Raw genomic sequence first — 17,529 nt, 5'->3', positions numbered from 1 at the left:
AGTGAAATGTGATATTTGGTGTGAATTGCAGAATTCCGTAAACCATCGAATTCATATAAAACGAAACGGATGTAGTATAAGTTGCAATTTTCTTTTAAAATATAAGGTCTGGACATTAAAATTTTAAAGTAGCCAAGATGGCCTAGAGAAGGCAGATAAAGATAAAACGATCCTTGCAACTTACAATATACGGCTCCTTGTTATTTAGGGGAATTTTCATAAATAGCTAACTGATGAAACTTAGTAGAGCCTCCTTAGCTATAGTTTACTAATTACGTTTCATAGCTATAGTTTTATTTGTTATATCAATTCTCATTTATATATCTCGCTTGAATTTAATAAGTTATACAAATTGGTTTTCAATTTAATTAATGAAAATAGACAATAATTTCGGTTATTAAAACGGAAAACAATCCTACAAATCATGCTTATTGTATCTGATTATAATTTCTTACCATATATGACTTGTATTTGTATAGATTGATTATTTGAATTTTCGATTATTGTAGTTATTGGATATTTATCGATTGATTACATAATTTGTATATGTATCAAGAAACTCTTTTGATTTGTATTTGTATTATATCAATTGACTACTGGAGTTACTGGATATGTATAGATTGATTATATAATTTGTATATGTATCGTACACTCGTTTGCTTTGTATTTGTATAAATTGACTACTGAAATTATGATGATATGTATAATTGATACATAATTTGTGGATGTGAGTCGATTGAATACATAATTTGTGTATGTATTTCAGAATTTGTATATATGAAGACTAATTATACATTTTTGGGTTGATTTTTTTTGTTTTTATTGAATTGTGTACCGCAACGTCTGTCGTGGCCATTTGACGATACATTCAACTCCATAAATAAAACATCATTAACATGTATAGTTGTATCAATTATTCAACAATAGGAGTTGCTATACAAATATTTGTATATGTGTACAATGGATTGAAATATACAAACAGATAAACTATACAAATTCTGAAATTATACAAATAATTCTAGAGTGTAGAATTGCTGGTAATATATAAATATAAATCTTAAAAATTTACATGTGGGTTAAAAATTATGTAAATATATAAATCAAACTGTATATAATTACATTCATAGTAATGAACGTGGATACAAAATAAATTCAAAGAGTCATATAGAATAAAATATCGAATTTGTTTATACAAATACATATCACAAAAAAAAATATATACAAAATTAAAATATACAAATACCTTAAATTTATAGATTTATACTTTTTATTAGATGACTGTTAATTGAAATTGAGGAAGTACAATTTGTAGAAAAGTGAAATTTTGTGTGTCCTCTGCTTTTCGTTTTTGCTTCAATGCATAATGCTATGTGCACTTTTTTTCTTTAGCCAAATCAATTGACTAATAAATGGCCTGATGAGCCATCTTTATTTAAAATATATATATATATATTTGCTAGTGACTACTGCCTTCTCAAAGCGGGAGAGACTAGCTTTATGAACATGGCAAGAGAGTCACAAAATCTTTGGAATTTCAAATTTGATTATGGTCGAGTGAATTATGGAGATAAATCAGTGAATTATTTAAGATGAGAGAAAGACTATTTTGTAAAATGGGGAAAAAGAGCAATAGATGGGCAGTTTAGGCGTGATTATACAAATCAAAACGTGGGTCCCTAGCAATTAGGATTAAATTGTAGTGGCCAGTGATAATTTATTTAAATGGTAGGCGTAATTATTCTTATTATTTATTTGACTAAGGTCTTACAGAACGCAGTGATGAGGGTTTGCTGGAAATAAAGGAGTGCTGTGGAATATTACATAATTCGGCTTTTTTTATTTTCCTCCCTGTGTTCATTGGGCTCGATTAGTTCGGATTAAAATTTCATTTTTGGATAAAGTCTTTTCCTATTAAAGGTCGTTCCATATCCAAGATTAAAATCCCACATCACTAACTAAAGATGAATGAGTAGTTATCACTCCATCACAATTTTTAATACTTAGAACTCCGCTTTATGCTGCCAACCAAAATTGAAAAACAAGACGCAGAAATTTCGTCATAAATATATTCCAAGAATTCACAGTTCACACCTAAGAAAATTCTTAAGGCAGGAAAAGAGAAAGAGACAGTCTTGACTGGACTATTCTTTATGGAAATTTTTAGAATATGAAATATTATCTTGTTTTGTAATTTATCACTCAGACAATTTTTTTAAAAAAAAATATTTATCATACATAATTTATTTCTTTTATATTGACAAATTTTCCTCTCCACAACCGCAGTTGATATTGAATTCTCTACTTCTCTTCACATGAGAATTACTTTAAAAAGTGGCAAAAAGAGTGTAAAAATTGTTTTATATTAGGGGTTAAAGTTCCACGAGTGATATTTTCTTATATAAAATTCTGATTCCACCCAGGCGTAACGTTTCCAATTTCATATATAATACTTCCATACCGTGAAGCATACGTGAGATTATCAAATATTAGCTTACACGTTCAAAATACAAGTTAGTGGATTACTGGTAATTGTTACATCTTATTAAATAATTTGTGATCACTTTCTATTTAATATTTTGAAAGATAAATGTTCCGGAAAAAAAAAAACTCTTCTCCATCTTTAATTACATAAAATTGAATAGATAGGAACTCTCTATTTGTAGTTGTTATTTCTCTTTTTGTCATTCTACTTTAATGTATAATACTGAAAATTTCTTACAAATATGCCTAACATTATTCAAAAAAAATATAAACATCAACACTCTTGCAAAATGAAAACATTATTCAAAATAATACTTGTGTACAATTTCATAAACATAAGGCATGTAAGTGTTATCATAGACAAGGCATAAATAATAATACTGATATTCTCATATTTGTTATTATTTACAACCAAATACATCAGTGCATGTCTTCTTGACAAGCACGTAGAAAACATAAACGAGAAGAAATAATTGTTGTTGTATTCAACCATACTGTTACTCAGAATTTTCACAAATAAGAGAGATTCTAGCAGGAAATCTGCTACACTGTTCCGACGGAAAAAGGAAATTGTACAAAGATGTTACCTCCACTCTTATGTGGTCAATAACATAAACCAAAAACCGAGTTTAAGAATCTGCAAAACGGAAAGAAGGAAGGAGGGAGAGGTAGAAAGATACATCTTGAAAGCTCTAACACTCAAGCTGCAAATTCACAATTAAAGCTACCAAAAGGAGAGGTGGATTTGGACCTCTACCTTTTGAGTAAAATTTAGAAAACAAAAATTACAAAAGAGATATGTGAAAAAAAGGGGCAAAAAGCTCAGTTGAATAAATACTTGTGACTTGACATTAGAGCATCCTATTGATGTTGCGGTTGTGGTTCCACTAAAATTCTATTGATGAATGGTGACATGGCTGCTAGCAATGCTTTCGGACATTCCTCATGTGGAAGATGTCCACAGCCGGATATGGCAACCAGTCTCTGTAAGTTGAGATCATTGTTAGATTTGCAGAAGCATGCATACGCAGTTAAGCACAGGAACAGCATACAATATGTATGTTCTCCAGAACTTGCACTTTTAATAAAAAAAATTGTGGCTCCAAAAAGACGGGGAAAGGGGTAGGACGGAATCAATTTAGTTTCTAATGGGGTCGTTTGGTTGAGAACAAGTTATCTCAGAATTAATTATCCTGGGATTAACTATCCTAGGATAACTTATTCCATCACTATGGTATAAATGGTGGGATAAGTTATCCCCAACTTGGCAACCAAACAAGACACCAAAATTTTATCCCAGGACTATTTATTTTTATCCCTTACACCAAACAACCCCTAAAGGTTGTACATATTAATACTTTTTTGTGGCATGCACTAATACATTAAACTTTACAATAGTTACACAATTAGACATGTGGCGGAGCTGCAATATTATACATATGCTTTTGAGATATAATGTGAACATTAGGAGCAATGAAGGTGGAATATATAAATAATTCTTCTTCACTTGTTTGAACAATATACCATTTGTGTTTGGAAAATCCGAAAACTGGTTTCTTTTACTTGTAATTTACTAGAGATGGTAGGGTTTCCATGTGTAAACCTAGTAATTATACATTCTTTGCATGATGGATGTTTCAAATACACTCCTTTTAAAATCACAAACTTGAATTGTATCTGTGTCTTCTTGTGCTATGGCAGCTGACCCATCCAAAACCTTTTTTCTTTTTAAAACATTTTTCCCATAGTATGTTGTCCCATATTGTGTCTTCTATCTTTTATTTTAACATTAGAACCAGAATGTTCTTTTACTCAAGGAAAATGGAATCTCCGAAACCATCTTTAAGAGGTAAGCATTCACGAAATTCTTTAGTTCTTTATCTTTTGCTTTGATCACCAATAGTTGTAGGGTGGCTTTAAAGCAACAGTATTTCTTGCTTTTGTGGTTTACTCTGTTTAGTCTATAAGGGGCGTTTGGTAGAGTGTATTAGCAAAATTAATGCATGCATTAATTATGTGTATTAGTAGTACCTTGTTTGGTACATTTTTTCATGTTATGTATAACTATTGCACTCTATTGTGTATTAAGGTGTGTATTACTAATACCATGGATTTCTAGGTATTAGTAATGCAAGAAGATTTAATGCATGTATTAACATGATTAAAGACTCAATTACCCCTTAAAATCTTTTTTTACATCTTTTCCACCATAATTGTTGAGGATATTTTTGTAAATAAATATTTTTATGCAATGCGTGCTATTTTTAATACATTAAACCAAACAATGCATAAGAAATATTCTATCTATAATTAATGCAAGCATAACTAATACAAGCATTACTAATACACTCTATTTAGCATTATTTTTATACACTACCAAACGACCCCTTAACAGCCCATGATTCTTCTATTTTCCTCGTATGAAGTGTTATAATATTGTTTTCCCAGAGAATTTTCTTTTTAGACGTTAAGTAAACTTTTCATATTTAAGAATATACTCCAAAAACCTATCATAAGGTCTCGTGGCAAGACTCTCATAAATGAAGGCTTTTATTATTTAACTCTTTAGGATTATTGAGATACGATTACTAACTTGGATCGAAATAATCACTCACTGATCTACCTAAAAGAATTGGGCTTCTATTGAGAAAACAAGCCAAAATAGCACAAGGACAAGAAAATCACTTTTGAATTACCACATATGACAAAGCAGGTTTTTCATCACCAATTATGATCAACTCAAATAACTTTTGAACAGTTCAGTTTTCACCCCACGTGGTACAATACACGTCACTAAATTGATTAAATTATAATAAACCAAAATATCCCTAAAGGAAAAGAATTTCAGCTTTTGAAATTAACTCAACTGGTTTTCCCATCAGAAACAACATGTTGCACAAAACGCCTAAACAAGTGATACGAGGTTAAGGAAAACATGTTCTTTTTTAAACTAAGGAAAACACATGCAAAATCATAAAACACAGAAACAGAAAAATTTAGAAATAACCTTCCATACTCTATCTCATTCAAAGCTAGACCATGATATAAAATAGACTACTACAACAAAGATCAAATTTGATGAGAGAGGGGGAACTTACAGAATTTACAAGTTTTGATGCCATCACTTGAACAGATTTTATAGATACAAGTGCATCTTCAGCTCCTCCGATCACCAGAACTGGTAAATTTTCAACTGTTTTAAGCAGTTGTACAGCATTTTCTGGTGAGAGGACTGTCTCAGATGAATGTTTTCCTATCTCATGGAGTGCTTCATCCCATCCTTCTACACATAATGGGGCCTGATTACACACAGAACCAGAAAGGATGATATCATGATCACATCATAATCTAGGAAAATGTAAGACCAAATGACTTGATATCGAGTACTCAACGAAAAAAAACAGGGGAAGATATATTTGTCCTGCATATCAGCCAAAATAAAGGTGTCCTAAACACCATCAATCATCCCATTTATAATATTTCAACTCTAGGTAAATATATTATATGATCCAGTGAAGTGTAAATGCATCCTTTACGCCCTCAACCAAGTTGCGAGTCTCTCTAACTTTCACTGTCCTCTCCGTTTTGTTATAAACTTTGCCCGCAAAAAGTTCTTATGTCAATAAACTTTGCACAGAAAAGAAGTCTGTACCTTGTGCACATCATATAATGGTGTCCCACCATTTGCAAGATTGCAAATGCAGAAACAAAATTCTTTGAATATGACAGATAAAACTCAGTGAGCATTTTGTACTCCATTCTCCTTTTTCTTAGCACCACCGCATCCCACCAAAGTCTCTTGTTTATATCATAATGAGAGAATATAAATAGATCAAATCTTCTGGTTTTCTCCTTAAAATCAGAAAATCTAAGTAGTTACTTTAATTTTTTAATTTCTAGTATTTGTTTTGCTTAGTTAATCCTGGTTAAAACATATGCTAACACAAGCAAAATCAGGTTTAGTTCCCAGGTGTGAAATTCTAATCCTGGTTAAAACAAATGCTAACACAAGCAAAATCAGGTTTAGTTCACAGATGTGAAATTCAAAATGTCCTACTGGAGAGAATCTAAGGAGCACATTAAATTTAATCCAAACAGTATCAGTTCCAATCCAGAAGAGCAGTCATTACCTAGTCTAAATAAACACACAAGAAGAACACATTCTATACCTTGTATAGGTTCAAAACATCAGTTGTCAACTTGGTGGCATCATACCATGCACGTCTATTAACAACTTGAGTAATTTCGGTTCGCAACAGTGGACGCACCAAGTGCTTTTTTCCGAGAGAAGTACGCAATAATATCCTTGCAAAGGCTGGAACCAGTTCTCTCGACAGGCTCACATCCAATAATACAATCCCCTTAATATGGACCTAGAAGGCAAAAAATAATCAAGAAGATTAATATTACTCAGGAACACACGCGAAGCAGGTGCACATCATTTACCAGTAACTTGAATTTAAAACTGATCCTAAAGTGCTTCATATCAATTTTCTTCAAATAAAATAGAACAATACATAGGTGAGAAACTCACTAAGGCACAGAAATTGCTTGAGCAAAATAGGGGACTAGTGACATTTTCTTATTTGTTTTTTTAATGACGGTGGTGTCCTGGCACCTTCCATGCACCTTGACTATTCCTATGGGTACTTGCTACCTCCCACCAGCACAGGTACCGGGTAAGGCGTAGGTAGATGAGAAGAAATCACCTAGTGTCTTTTGCCTCCACTGGGAACTTATTCTTATTTATTAAATCATGACTTCATCAAGTTTTCAGTTCATGCAGTGCTGATAACAGTAAAGCACACAAAGGTACTTGTCAAGAAGAAAGCAGAGTCGCAAGTCAATCACATTAATCGACTTAGTAAAAGGGAAAAAAAAGTTAACTGACATTAATCGAATTTGTGGATGACTGAACTCTTTGTGCAGCCTTCAGTGCAAGCAATCCACCATCATCATGACCAACAAGTACAACTGAAGTAAAACCCATATCTGAACAAAATGAGAGAAGCAGGTCAACCTGAAAAGTGAAAAATAGGACAGTTAAACAAAAGGCCTAAAATATCGAAAATTAACGAACACCCAAATCAAAAAACCCAGAAATTTCCAGACTTTCTGGCTCTTGCTACTTGAAATGCTCGCTTCTTTTCCATTTTATTAATTGCTGTCATTTCTATTGTTTAGTTTCATGCTAAATTTTACAACAAACTTCATTAGAACATACAATCAAAATAATGAGAATACCTGACTATCAATCTTGTAGGGATTAGGCAATTGATTCTCCTCCCAATCGCTCTGACGTGGCCTAGATGTCAATCCCCATCCTGGCCTGTCAAAGGCTGTGACTGCACAACCTACCTGTTGGGCTAGCTCATCCATCACATTTCTCCAAGAAAAAACCCCGCCTCCAAAACCATGCACTAGAACAATTCCAAACTGATTATTCCCTTCAGCATCTCGTATTGGAAATGAACATCCCACCTTACCAACATCATCTTCATCACCAGTTTCATCTAGGCAGAAACTAGGGATTTCTTCAGACAGAACTGGGGAAGTTGGAGACACATCTAAAAGAGGCATAGAGAGAGTGTGGGCATGAAATTGACTACTGTGGCTCCTCCGGATACGATAATCACTTTTTGACCAAACATGCAGCGGGTTAGCAGAAGAAGGTGTGGAAGACAAAGAACGGTAAGGTGAGCCAGGCAAGCTAAGTTTGTAATGAAGAGAGAGCCCAAGGCAAGAAATGAATGAACTGTCAACATCAGCAAGCAATATAGCAGGGATTTCCCCCTCCTCATGAACCGATCCTGCAAGTTTTCTCCTCATATCACTCTCAGTTCTTGCTTTACCTGTCGGAATTGGAGATCGTGGTACCTTATTATATGCAGAGAAAACAACTTTGCAAGGAAGGACCTGTAATTGTAGAGGAAACCAATTCTCAAAAACTTATAGGCTTCAGATAACTGTACCTTTTTAAAAAAATGTCGCTAATAAATCAAGAAAGCAGACTACATAAATAATCTCTATGATCTAAATTTCCTAGGAATAAAATGCACTTAAATAGTAAATTGATATACAACCTTTAATTAAACACTTAGTTAGGAAAAGAGCATGCTCATTTTGTGAAAATTACAGAATTTATTCCCCATGAGGCAAGCACATCCAAGAAGAGTAAAAGTCACTAAGCAGAGGGCATATAATAGCTTACAGCTTCTGGGTCAACTCGGTGAAACAAAAGTTTCCTCCTTGCTCGACAGCTTGTTCTGTAAGCAATTACAGTATGTCCAAGAGCAAAGACCACCGAAGAAAGAAACAACACAGGCATCCCCCATGACTTTTTCAGATGAAGCCTTTGCCTTGAGACAGAAGATGAAGCTTCAACCTCCTGATATGAATTAACAGAGAAAACACAAGCTTTGATAGAAAGTAGAATAACGGAAATGATGGAACAGAATGTAACCGTTCCAAGGTATGGTCCATGTGAAAGAGCAGGGCCATCACACAATGAATAAACACCTATCATCAGAAACTAAAATGAATTAGTCTTATAGCACACACTAACCAGATAATAGACTCGAAAAAAGTCATTAAATGTTAACAAATTAAATTCAGATCATCCCATCTAGCTATTTTAGTAAAAAGAGTAAACCTTGACAAATTATTAGACCTTGGAATAAGAAGCTCAAGCCATAGAGATAAGCCTAACTCAGCCATCTGAACATATCAATGGAGGCATAGCCTAGTGGTAAGGACCCTCAGGCAACAGTTGGTCTCCTAGGTACGGAAGTTGATCGGAGGGAGGGTATTGCTAGGTTTACCATAACAAAAGAAACACGAAAACCTCTAAGGAGCATCATGAAAAGGGTTTAGCAATCAAAACCAAATTTAAGAAGTTACATTAGGGAACTATACGTGCAAAGCCAGAATATACAACATCAAGCTCCAGGCATATCTGCAAATACCTAGATTTCAACTCGAAGCAGGTTGGGACACAAAACCAGAAGCAAATTGGAAACAAGCTTTAATCTAAAACCAACAGTTAGAATTATATAGAGTATGCATTAATTAATCATCAGAACACAACACCAGAAACCCAAACTAGTTAAGAGTCCACTATACAATCCTCCCTATCATTAATCAGAAAACAATAAATAGAATACATTATTGAAGAAAAATGGAAACGAAACCAAAAAACAATGACATACAGGTGATGATAAGAGATCTCATGACAGAAACGAGAGGAATGTCCGTCAAGGAGCTTTTGAAGGCATATCTATTCAAATGTTCTTTGAAACTGTAACATTTAACGCATGTAAAGCTCGAAATCAACACACTTGGTACCAAAACATCCCCAATTGCCACAATCAGTGGCGCCGATAGTACCAACAAGGATGCCAACATCACCACCATGAAATATATAATCTTCAAAAACCGCTTCACCTTCTCCAACATTCCTTTTCCCCCGGAACCCATTATCATAATTCCAAGGCTTAAAGCAATATTGGCCTAGAATATCTTCCTTCCTCGTCAGGTAGGGCTTCGTGAAATAATAGATCGAAGACGAAATGAGGTTCTAGGTAAATCCACACGACAAGGTGGCGCAACGGCCATATCTCGCCGGCGGCGAACAAAACGCCGGTCAGCGACGATGTTGAGTCTCGGTATTCCGGGTCGGGTGAGGTATCCGTTATGAAATATATGTGAATTAAAGTTAAAGAGAAAAGTAAACAATTTCCTCCGTTTGCCAAAAAAAATTCCTCTCTGTCGTCCGTCCGTTGAAAAAAGTATAGAGAGAGGAGACTTTTGGTTTATCGCCGGGAGTTTTTTGAACTGTTTTTTCTCTCCCTTTACCCCCCGGACCTCCCCCCCTTCTTTCTTCCTCTGTCTTCCTTATTGGCGTCGACTTTATATTTTTCTATAAACTACACCAGTAAAATATATTTTTTCCTCCCCTTATTTATTGAGGAGAAAACAATCCAATCTTTACCTTGAAATAATACATAAATATGTTATTTAACTTAATTTTAATTAATAATATAAGTTTCAATTAGTATATATGCTCTTCAACTTTTGAATGTAGAGACACCCGTATCTTATATTACATAAGACACATAAAATATCATATAATATGCATATGTTTAATTATTTAATTTTATATAAATTTATATATTTATTTATGCATACTCAAAATTAAAAGACATAAATAAACATATTGAAGCCAAATCAAAAAATATATTATTGATTGTGGCTTATTAGAACTTCAACTAGTGAAAATTTGAATATTTTTGCTCGAAGAATTTGGCATCACGTGAGTCCATTCAATTTATGATGAAGCTCCTAAAATGGCTCGTAAAAATATGAGTTTAAATTATTTGAAATGATCTCAAATTAGATTCTCACTACCTCCTTTTCCTTCTGTTTCCTTGTTCATATAGTAATAAAGGAAAATAAAAATTTTGTTTATACATTGACAGTATAATAAAAAAATTTAATTATTTATTTATAAGTAATTATGAATAAATTATCATAATAATTTTAATTTAATAAAAATAATAGTAACTAATCTGCAATAATAAACTAAACTACACTGATACTAAGAATATTTTACAAAATAATGTATACAATTTAAATTTTTATTTAGTTGATAATATGACTAAATATATGGTTGATTTGATTATATTATTTACTTTTTTCTTATTTAATTTATTTCTCCCTTGAGCTTTAATCCCACTCTGATTATTCAATTGACTCAAAAACATCAGTTTCCATGATTGGAGAAATTGGAAAAATGAATCTTTAGTAAGATTTAAACCTCGTAATTCCCTTCTTTAGTTGAAGATAAAAAAAAATCTACCGTAAAAGCATTGATTAATCTTCTTTTAATTTTTTTCCTTTTTTACGACAATTTGAATCGTGAATAAAAGAAAAAGAAATGTTGTTATTGCGATATTAACAAGATAAAATACTAATTTCTTTATTACTTAAGTGGTCAATTCCTTTTTTAAAAAAATAAAAATAAAAATAAATTAAGTGTGTACCTCTGAGTCTGAATTATTCCTTACACTAGCTGGCAACTTTTGCCATTGACTGCCTTGACCTTATATTTAAGTATCTTTTGTGTATCCCAAAGATTTTGCCTCCAATTTTTCTTCTTTACTTTTTTCTCCTTTTTTCTTTTTGACAGAATAAAACTTTCGCACCGTTATTAAAATGCACTTTTTTAATGAATTGTGGTGGCTATTGTAAAACTTTTTGTCTTTAATTAGAGATTTCGAATTTAAATTTTTGATATGTTAGTACTACTATAATTCAAATTAGTGTGGAAAGGGTTCAACTATAGGGTAAATATTTACATATATTTGATATATATTCATTAAATTGTTTTAATGTGACATAGTTAAATGAATACATGAAGTAAGAATATAATGAGCCCTAGATATTGAGTTAAGTGATTTATCCGGGATACGCGGATGAATGGAATTCCTCCACTTTGATTTTCCGGACTTAACAAAAACTTCCTTCTAATAGACTTTATAAGATAAATCAATTAGATCAGTCAATAATGAATAATTTTTTAAATTCATCTAAAGATAATGTTTTTTCTTTTAAATTTTTAATTCCTATTTTTTTTTCCGTGATATAATCCAAATTAGATAAATAAATTGAAATGAAGAATATCAAATAATTATAAAAATAAATAAGTAAAAGTAAAAATGGAGAAATGAGAGGGTAATTTAGGAATTAAAAAAGGATGAGTGGTGTAATTGGGGAACGTGGGCGGCAAATAAACAGGAACACTGAAAGGTAAACAAAGCCCAAGAACGTGACCGTTGGTTTCGCAGTTAGCAATGGGATGTGGAGGGGGAGTGGGTCCATCAAATGATCGCGGTCGGGACCAAAACTTCAAGAAGATTTTAATTTTTAAGTGCTCATATCTGTATTGAAGTACTAAATTATTTTATTATAAAAGTGATTTTATATTTAAAGAAATCGAATTCAAGAGCTTTGAATAAAAATAAATAATTACTTATCATTTTATCATAATTTTAGTCGATTAACCTCACATATAACTGAGTTGTTAAAAAAAAAACATGACTCTGCTGGGGCCGCATTTCACCAATGGCATCATCCTGGTTCATATACTTTAATTTCTTTGAATGTAGTAATAATTATTTAATTTGGTACTCAATTATTTACTATTTAGTAATTTAAATTTGTGTCACATAAAATTCAATAAGAGGAGAAAATACTTTTTATTATAACTTTTTTATTTTAATATTTTAACTTTGAGACTTATGTTTAAGAATGAAGAAATATTATTTATCTCGCTATATTAATTCGTTGATGGTTCGTATTTCATATATTCTAGTAATTATGAAATTTTGAAGCCTTGGAGTAACTCGTAAAATTGTTGTCATGTGACCAGAAGGTCACGGATTCAAACCTTGAAAACAGTCTCTGGCAGAAATGCAAGATAAGGCTGTGTATAATAGACCATTGTGATCGGACTCTTCTCCAAATCCTATGCATAACGGGAGCTTAAGTGCATCGAACTGTCCCTTTTAATAATGATGAAATTTTGAAATAAAAGAATAGTTTATGTGTTTGAATAATAATGCAAATATAGTGTATAGCACTTAAAATTCTACGTCCATGGACCATGGTCATCTAATTAATTAAATCAATACACATTCGGCATATTTTTTTTTTATTAAATTTTAATATTTTATTGATGAAGTAATGAATATAAATATCACCTTACACACAAAGCTCATTCCCTATACGACCCAATTCATCATAAAAGAAATAAAAAAACAATTAAAATAAAATACCTAACACATTCTACATACATTATCCTCCCAAAAAGTAAAAAATGTTTGTGTCAACTGTCAACATAACATCTATTCATTATTGGGGAATTTCAACAGCTAAATTCATTGATTATCTAAATTTTTAATTTATTGATGAAAATTTAATTTTCATTTTATAATTTTCTCTATCATTTCCCTTTCCCGCACCCCTTAAGAAATGATGCGCACAGTTTCTTACACCAAAGTTATTGAAGTAGAGATTTTCAATAACACACTCAATTATCTCTGGTAATTTATTCAGAACATATGATGCAGCTAGGATAAAAGGCCAGATTATGAACGCATTATCCATGCCCCTCACCCACCCCAGCTTGTTTTCTTTAATATTATGTTATCTATAATTCATATCGATATTGGATGACTCTATTCATTAAAATTTAGGTAAATAAAGAAAAATCATCTAATTATTTCTTTGGAGAAAAAAAGAATATATCAGCAATTTTTTAAATTTATCAGTAAATTGATATTTAAATATATTACAGCGTGGAGTGAGCATCTAAACAGACAAACAATACATATGGAAGAAAGTGTTTTCTTTCTGGTTTAAATTTTAGAAATGTTTTGAAACATCTAGATACATTAATCACACAAATGATGTCACCTCGTTCCCTAAAATATACATATCAACACCAATTTAAATAAGCCTAAATTTTTATTGTTCATTGAAGCTAATGTGTATAATTAAGTCAAAAATATCTAATAAAAATATTTTATCACATATTCAATAAAAATAATTATAATTCAAATATATATCGTAAATTTAAGAGGCGAACAATATATATTGAACCTTTTGTTTTCTCTGATCAGATAAAATTTAAACCTTGATTTCCAAGATTTGTATGGTAGGTCCCGCTGTTTTTGCTTGCCAAATTAGATGACTTCATAGCCTGGAGATGACTGTAAAACTTGCCACCCCAAAACAGAGATGACTGCAAAACTTGCCACCCCCAAACAAATATCCAGTCATCCAACTCCTTGAAAATCGCAAGGAAAATAATATGTTTTTTTACAAAAAAAAAAATAATAATTCTTCTTGATGTTCTGTATCTGTTTTGAGTGGATTAACCTAGCTAGATTACTTTACCAAGTAACACAGTTTTTACTATATGTAATTTTATTTTTAAGGCTAAACTTAAGATTCTCTATATTTCATTTCTTTGATAATTTGTCTAAACAAAAGTATAAGGTTTTTTTTTTTGTTTTCCACTTAAATTCAAATTGTACACTACAAGGTCTATTTGGGGTAGAGCGAACTCAAATTGGAGATTTCTGATTAAACATGGAGTAATTTCATCTGTTGTGCGTATGTTGGTGAAAGTGTAAGATGTTAATATGGCTTGAAAGAGAATATTAGTCAGTAAATAATTGAAAAGCTATCTAATATAGACATCACATCAAGTATGTAAGAGTAAGCTTGAATCTTAATTAGTTTGATTTCAACCCTACTTAGTTTCATGAGTAGATAATCTTTTGGATAATTTAATTATATTTATAAATGTGAGGCTTTGAGGCAAATTCAGTTGCGGCCTTACTAGGATATAAAATGGTACTTTTGATTCCTCTTACACAATATGCATGGTTGGACAAAGAAGAGTTCCCCACAGGCCACAGTAGTATCCCGTTGGCATATACCTAATTTCATGTGGACGTTTACTGCCACCAACCATGCGATAAAGAAACTCCATAACTCACACTCTTTTGGGCCATTTGGAAAATTTTGGGTTGACTTACGACTGATTTCAATATTTTATGAACAAGTCTCTCTACTGGTTGCCTTCTATTGTCATATACCGCACTGTCCAGTCCTTTTTCCTTGTGTCTTTCTCTATAATAACAACATATATACTCAATGTAGTCTTCCAAGTGTTGTGGGGAGGATAATACGTTTGTAGACCTTACTTTTAGGTACTTTGGGAGGTAGAAAGATTGTTTCCGATATATATGTTTCCTTTCTTTATATATTCAAAGAAAATAAGTACTCATTTGGGGTCATGTGTTTGGTAGGAGAAAAATGTATTCCAATTTCTTACTTATTTTCTAATGTTTGATAAGTAAGTGAAGGAATATCATTATTTCCAAAATACTATGGGGGTAAGGGGTGGAGAGTGGGGGTGTTGGGTAAGTGGGGAGGAGCGATAACTTCAAATATCATTTATCAAACTTGTTTTCCATACTTCCTTTCCCTACTTCCATTAGAGAAGTCATTTTTCCCGTCTAATTTAAGGAACTTGTTTTCCTAAAATAAATTATTTTTCCAAAAATTTTGATCAACCAAACATTAAAAAAATTGGAAACTTCATACCAAACACACTCTTATAAGTGCAGTTCAACAGCTAAGCGTATAATATATGAAGACCTAAGCAATAAAGCAATAAACTGAGGATTATATATTTCAAAAAGATGATCATCAATCAGAAAGCAAATTAAGCATGAAAAATGATTCCTATATATATATATATACACACACACCTACCATACATTAATTTGCCTAAACATGTACTATACTACTTCATTTAGTATGTGTTCTGTGGAAATAATAAGATCATTTCTGATGGCATAGGTGTATGTAGGGCATGTGTTTTATGGTATATGTAGGACACAGTGGGACGTACGTTTTATTTGCATGCACTACTCATTTCTGTGTCAAAAAATCAAACATTTGAATGAAATTTTCTATACTACAATTATTATATTGTTACGTTCGGCTTAATTACAAGCTATTATCGACATCAAAATTTGAAATTTATGAGATTATAGCCATTTTAAATTACAGAATAGTACCTAAATTAATAATTTTATGTATATTAAATGAATTTTTAAAGACAAATATAGAATTTCGACTAGAGTAAATTAGTACTACTTTTCTACCATTGCTTCATTAAACCAGAGGTCTCGAGTTCGAGCCTGAGAATAGAAAAAATCCGGTTGGAAGCGTCACCCCCTAATGAGCCCTGCAATGCGTGATTCGAATTTAGTCGGAGCTCTACGGGCTACGGACACAAGGAAACAAAAAAAAAAGAGCTATAAAGTAGAACACGTGAAGTTAGATTCTCGTTCAAACAGTAGTACTTTTTTTTTCTTTTTCCAAGTATTAGATAGTGCATCCAACTCTATAGTTGTGATTCAAAATTTGGTTACAATCTATCTCATTGGTCTTGGACTATATCAAAAATCCATTTTTTAAATTTTAACTTCAAAATCTATGATTAAATAGGAGCTATGTCAAAGGTACTACTTAGTTCTGCTTGTTAAAGTATCATTCTATCAAATCAGCTATCATGTAGAAAGTAAAAAAATAATCTCGAACTAAGTAGGTAATGCTAAATTAATGAGTTTTTATTTAGTGTCAAATAACCCCTTCAAAAAAGTCCTCTAGCTATTGATTTTGAAATGTATAAGCCGGCAAATACTAGACAAACATTCATACTAATAATATGTAGATTTGTCTAGGCAACCTAAAGTTTTTCTTAAAAGACAACATTCATACCAATCGCATTTTTTCCCCATCTTTGGAACTTTTTCAATGAAGAAGGATTTTGAAGTTGTTTTCTATTAGAAGAAAATCTCCTTTCAGTCACAACACATGCACAAAGTTGACAAAAAAGTAGCACTTATTACACATTTCTACCCTTGTACTCCAAAAATCTTTTTTTCAAGATTGTACTTGTCATTTTGTCCTTGAAGTTGCAGCATATAATAACTTTACTCTGTAACATGAAGGTACAATAATTCATGTATGGACTGCAACTTGAAAAGCTGATAAATGGGCATGAATGCGTATAACAAAAACAAAATGGTGGACAAGACTGGCAAAGATCCAGTGAAACCAAAAATAATTGCTATCCATCAAACAAAGATTCACTGGGAAATTTCCAGACAGTGTATATATGTCGATAAACGTGCCAAATGTTCGGTAAAAGGTTTTGCAAATTATTATGGCAGCATATTTGACCCTGTGCTATGAGAAAAGCAATGAAATAAGAACGCTTTTTTCCGAATGCAACTATACTCGAATTTGAAACTCAGATCTATATTTGGCAAAAGAGAGAGACCCCCTAAAATAATTCTATCGAATGGAAGCTGAAATACTCATTATCTCTCCATACTCCACAGCCTTCACTGAAAGCTTACCTTTTTGAGCCAGCTGGTTAAAAGAACTTAGAATCTGGCCTTT

At 32.1% G+C, this 17,529-nt stretch overlaps 1 protein-coding gene across 1 annotated transcript; it reads right to left on the bottom strand.

Moving 5' to 3' along the window:
• Positions 1-2,832: 2,832 nt before the first annotated feature.
• Positions 2,833-10,394, bottom strand: LOC129899299 (uncharacterized). The gene is made up of 7 exons (XM_055974210.1): positions 9,690-10,394; positions 8,693-9,000; positions 7,726-8,397; positions 7,373-7,501; positions 6,651-6,854; positions 5,580-5,780; positions 2,833-3,465 (listed from the first exon to the last, which is right to left on the bottom strand). Exons 1-7 carry the CDS (start codon positions 9,961-9,963, stop codon positions 3,343-3,345), a joined length of 1,911 nt encoding a protein of 636 aa, XP_055830185.1. The 5' UTR covers positions 9,964-10,394; the 3' UTR covers positions 2,833-3,342.
• Positions 10,395-17,529: the final 7,135 nt, after the last annotated feature.

This window comes from Solanum dulcamara, chromosome 8 (assembly GCF_947179165.1).
Source record: "Solanum dulcamara chromosome 8, daSolDulc1.2, whole genome shotgun sequence".
Lineage (NCBI taxonomy): Eukaryota > Viridiplantae > Streptophyta > Magnoliopsida > Solanales > Solanaceae > Solanum > Solanum dulcamara.
This window is presented reverse-complemented; position numbering and strand designations above follow the sequence as displayed.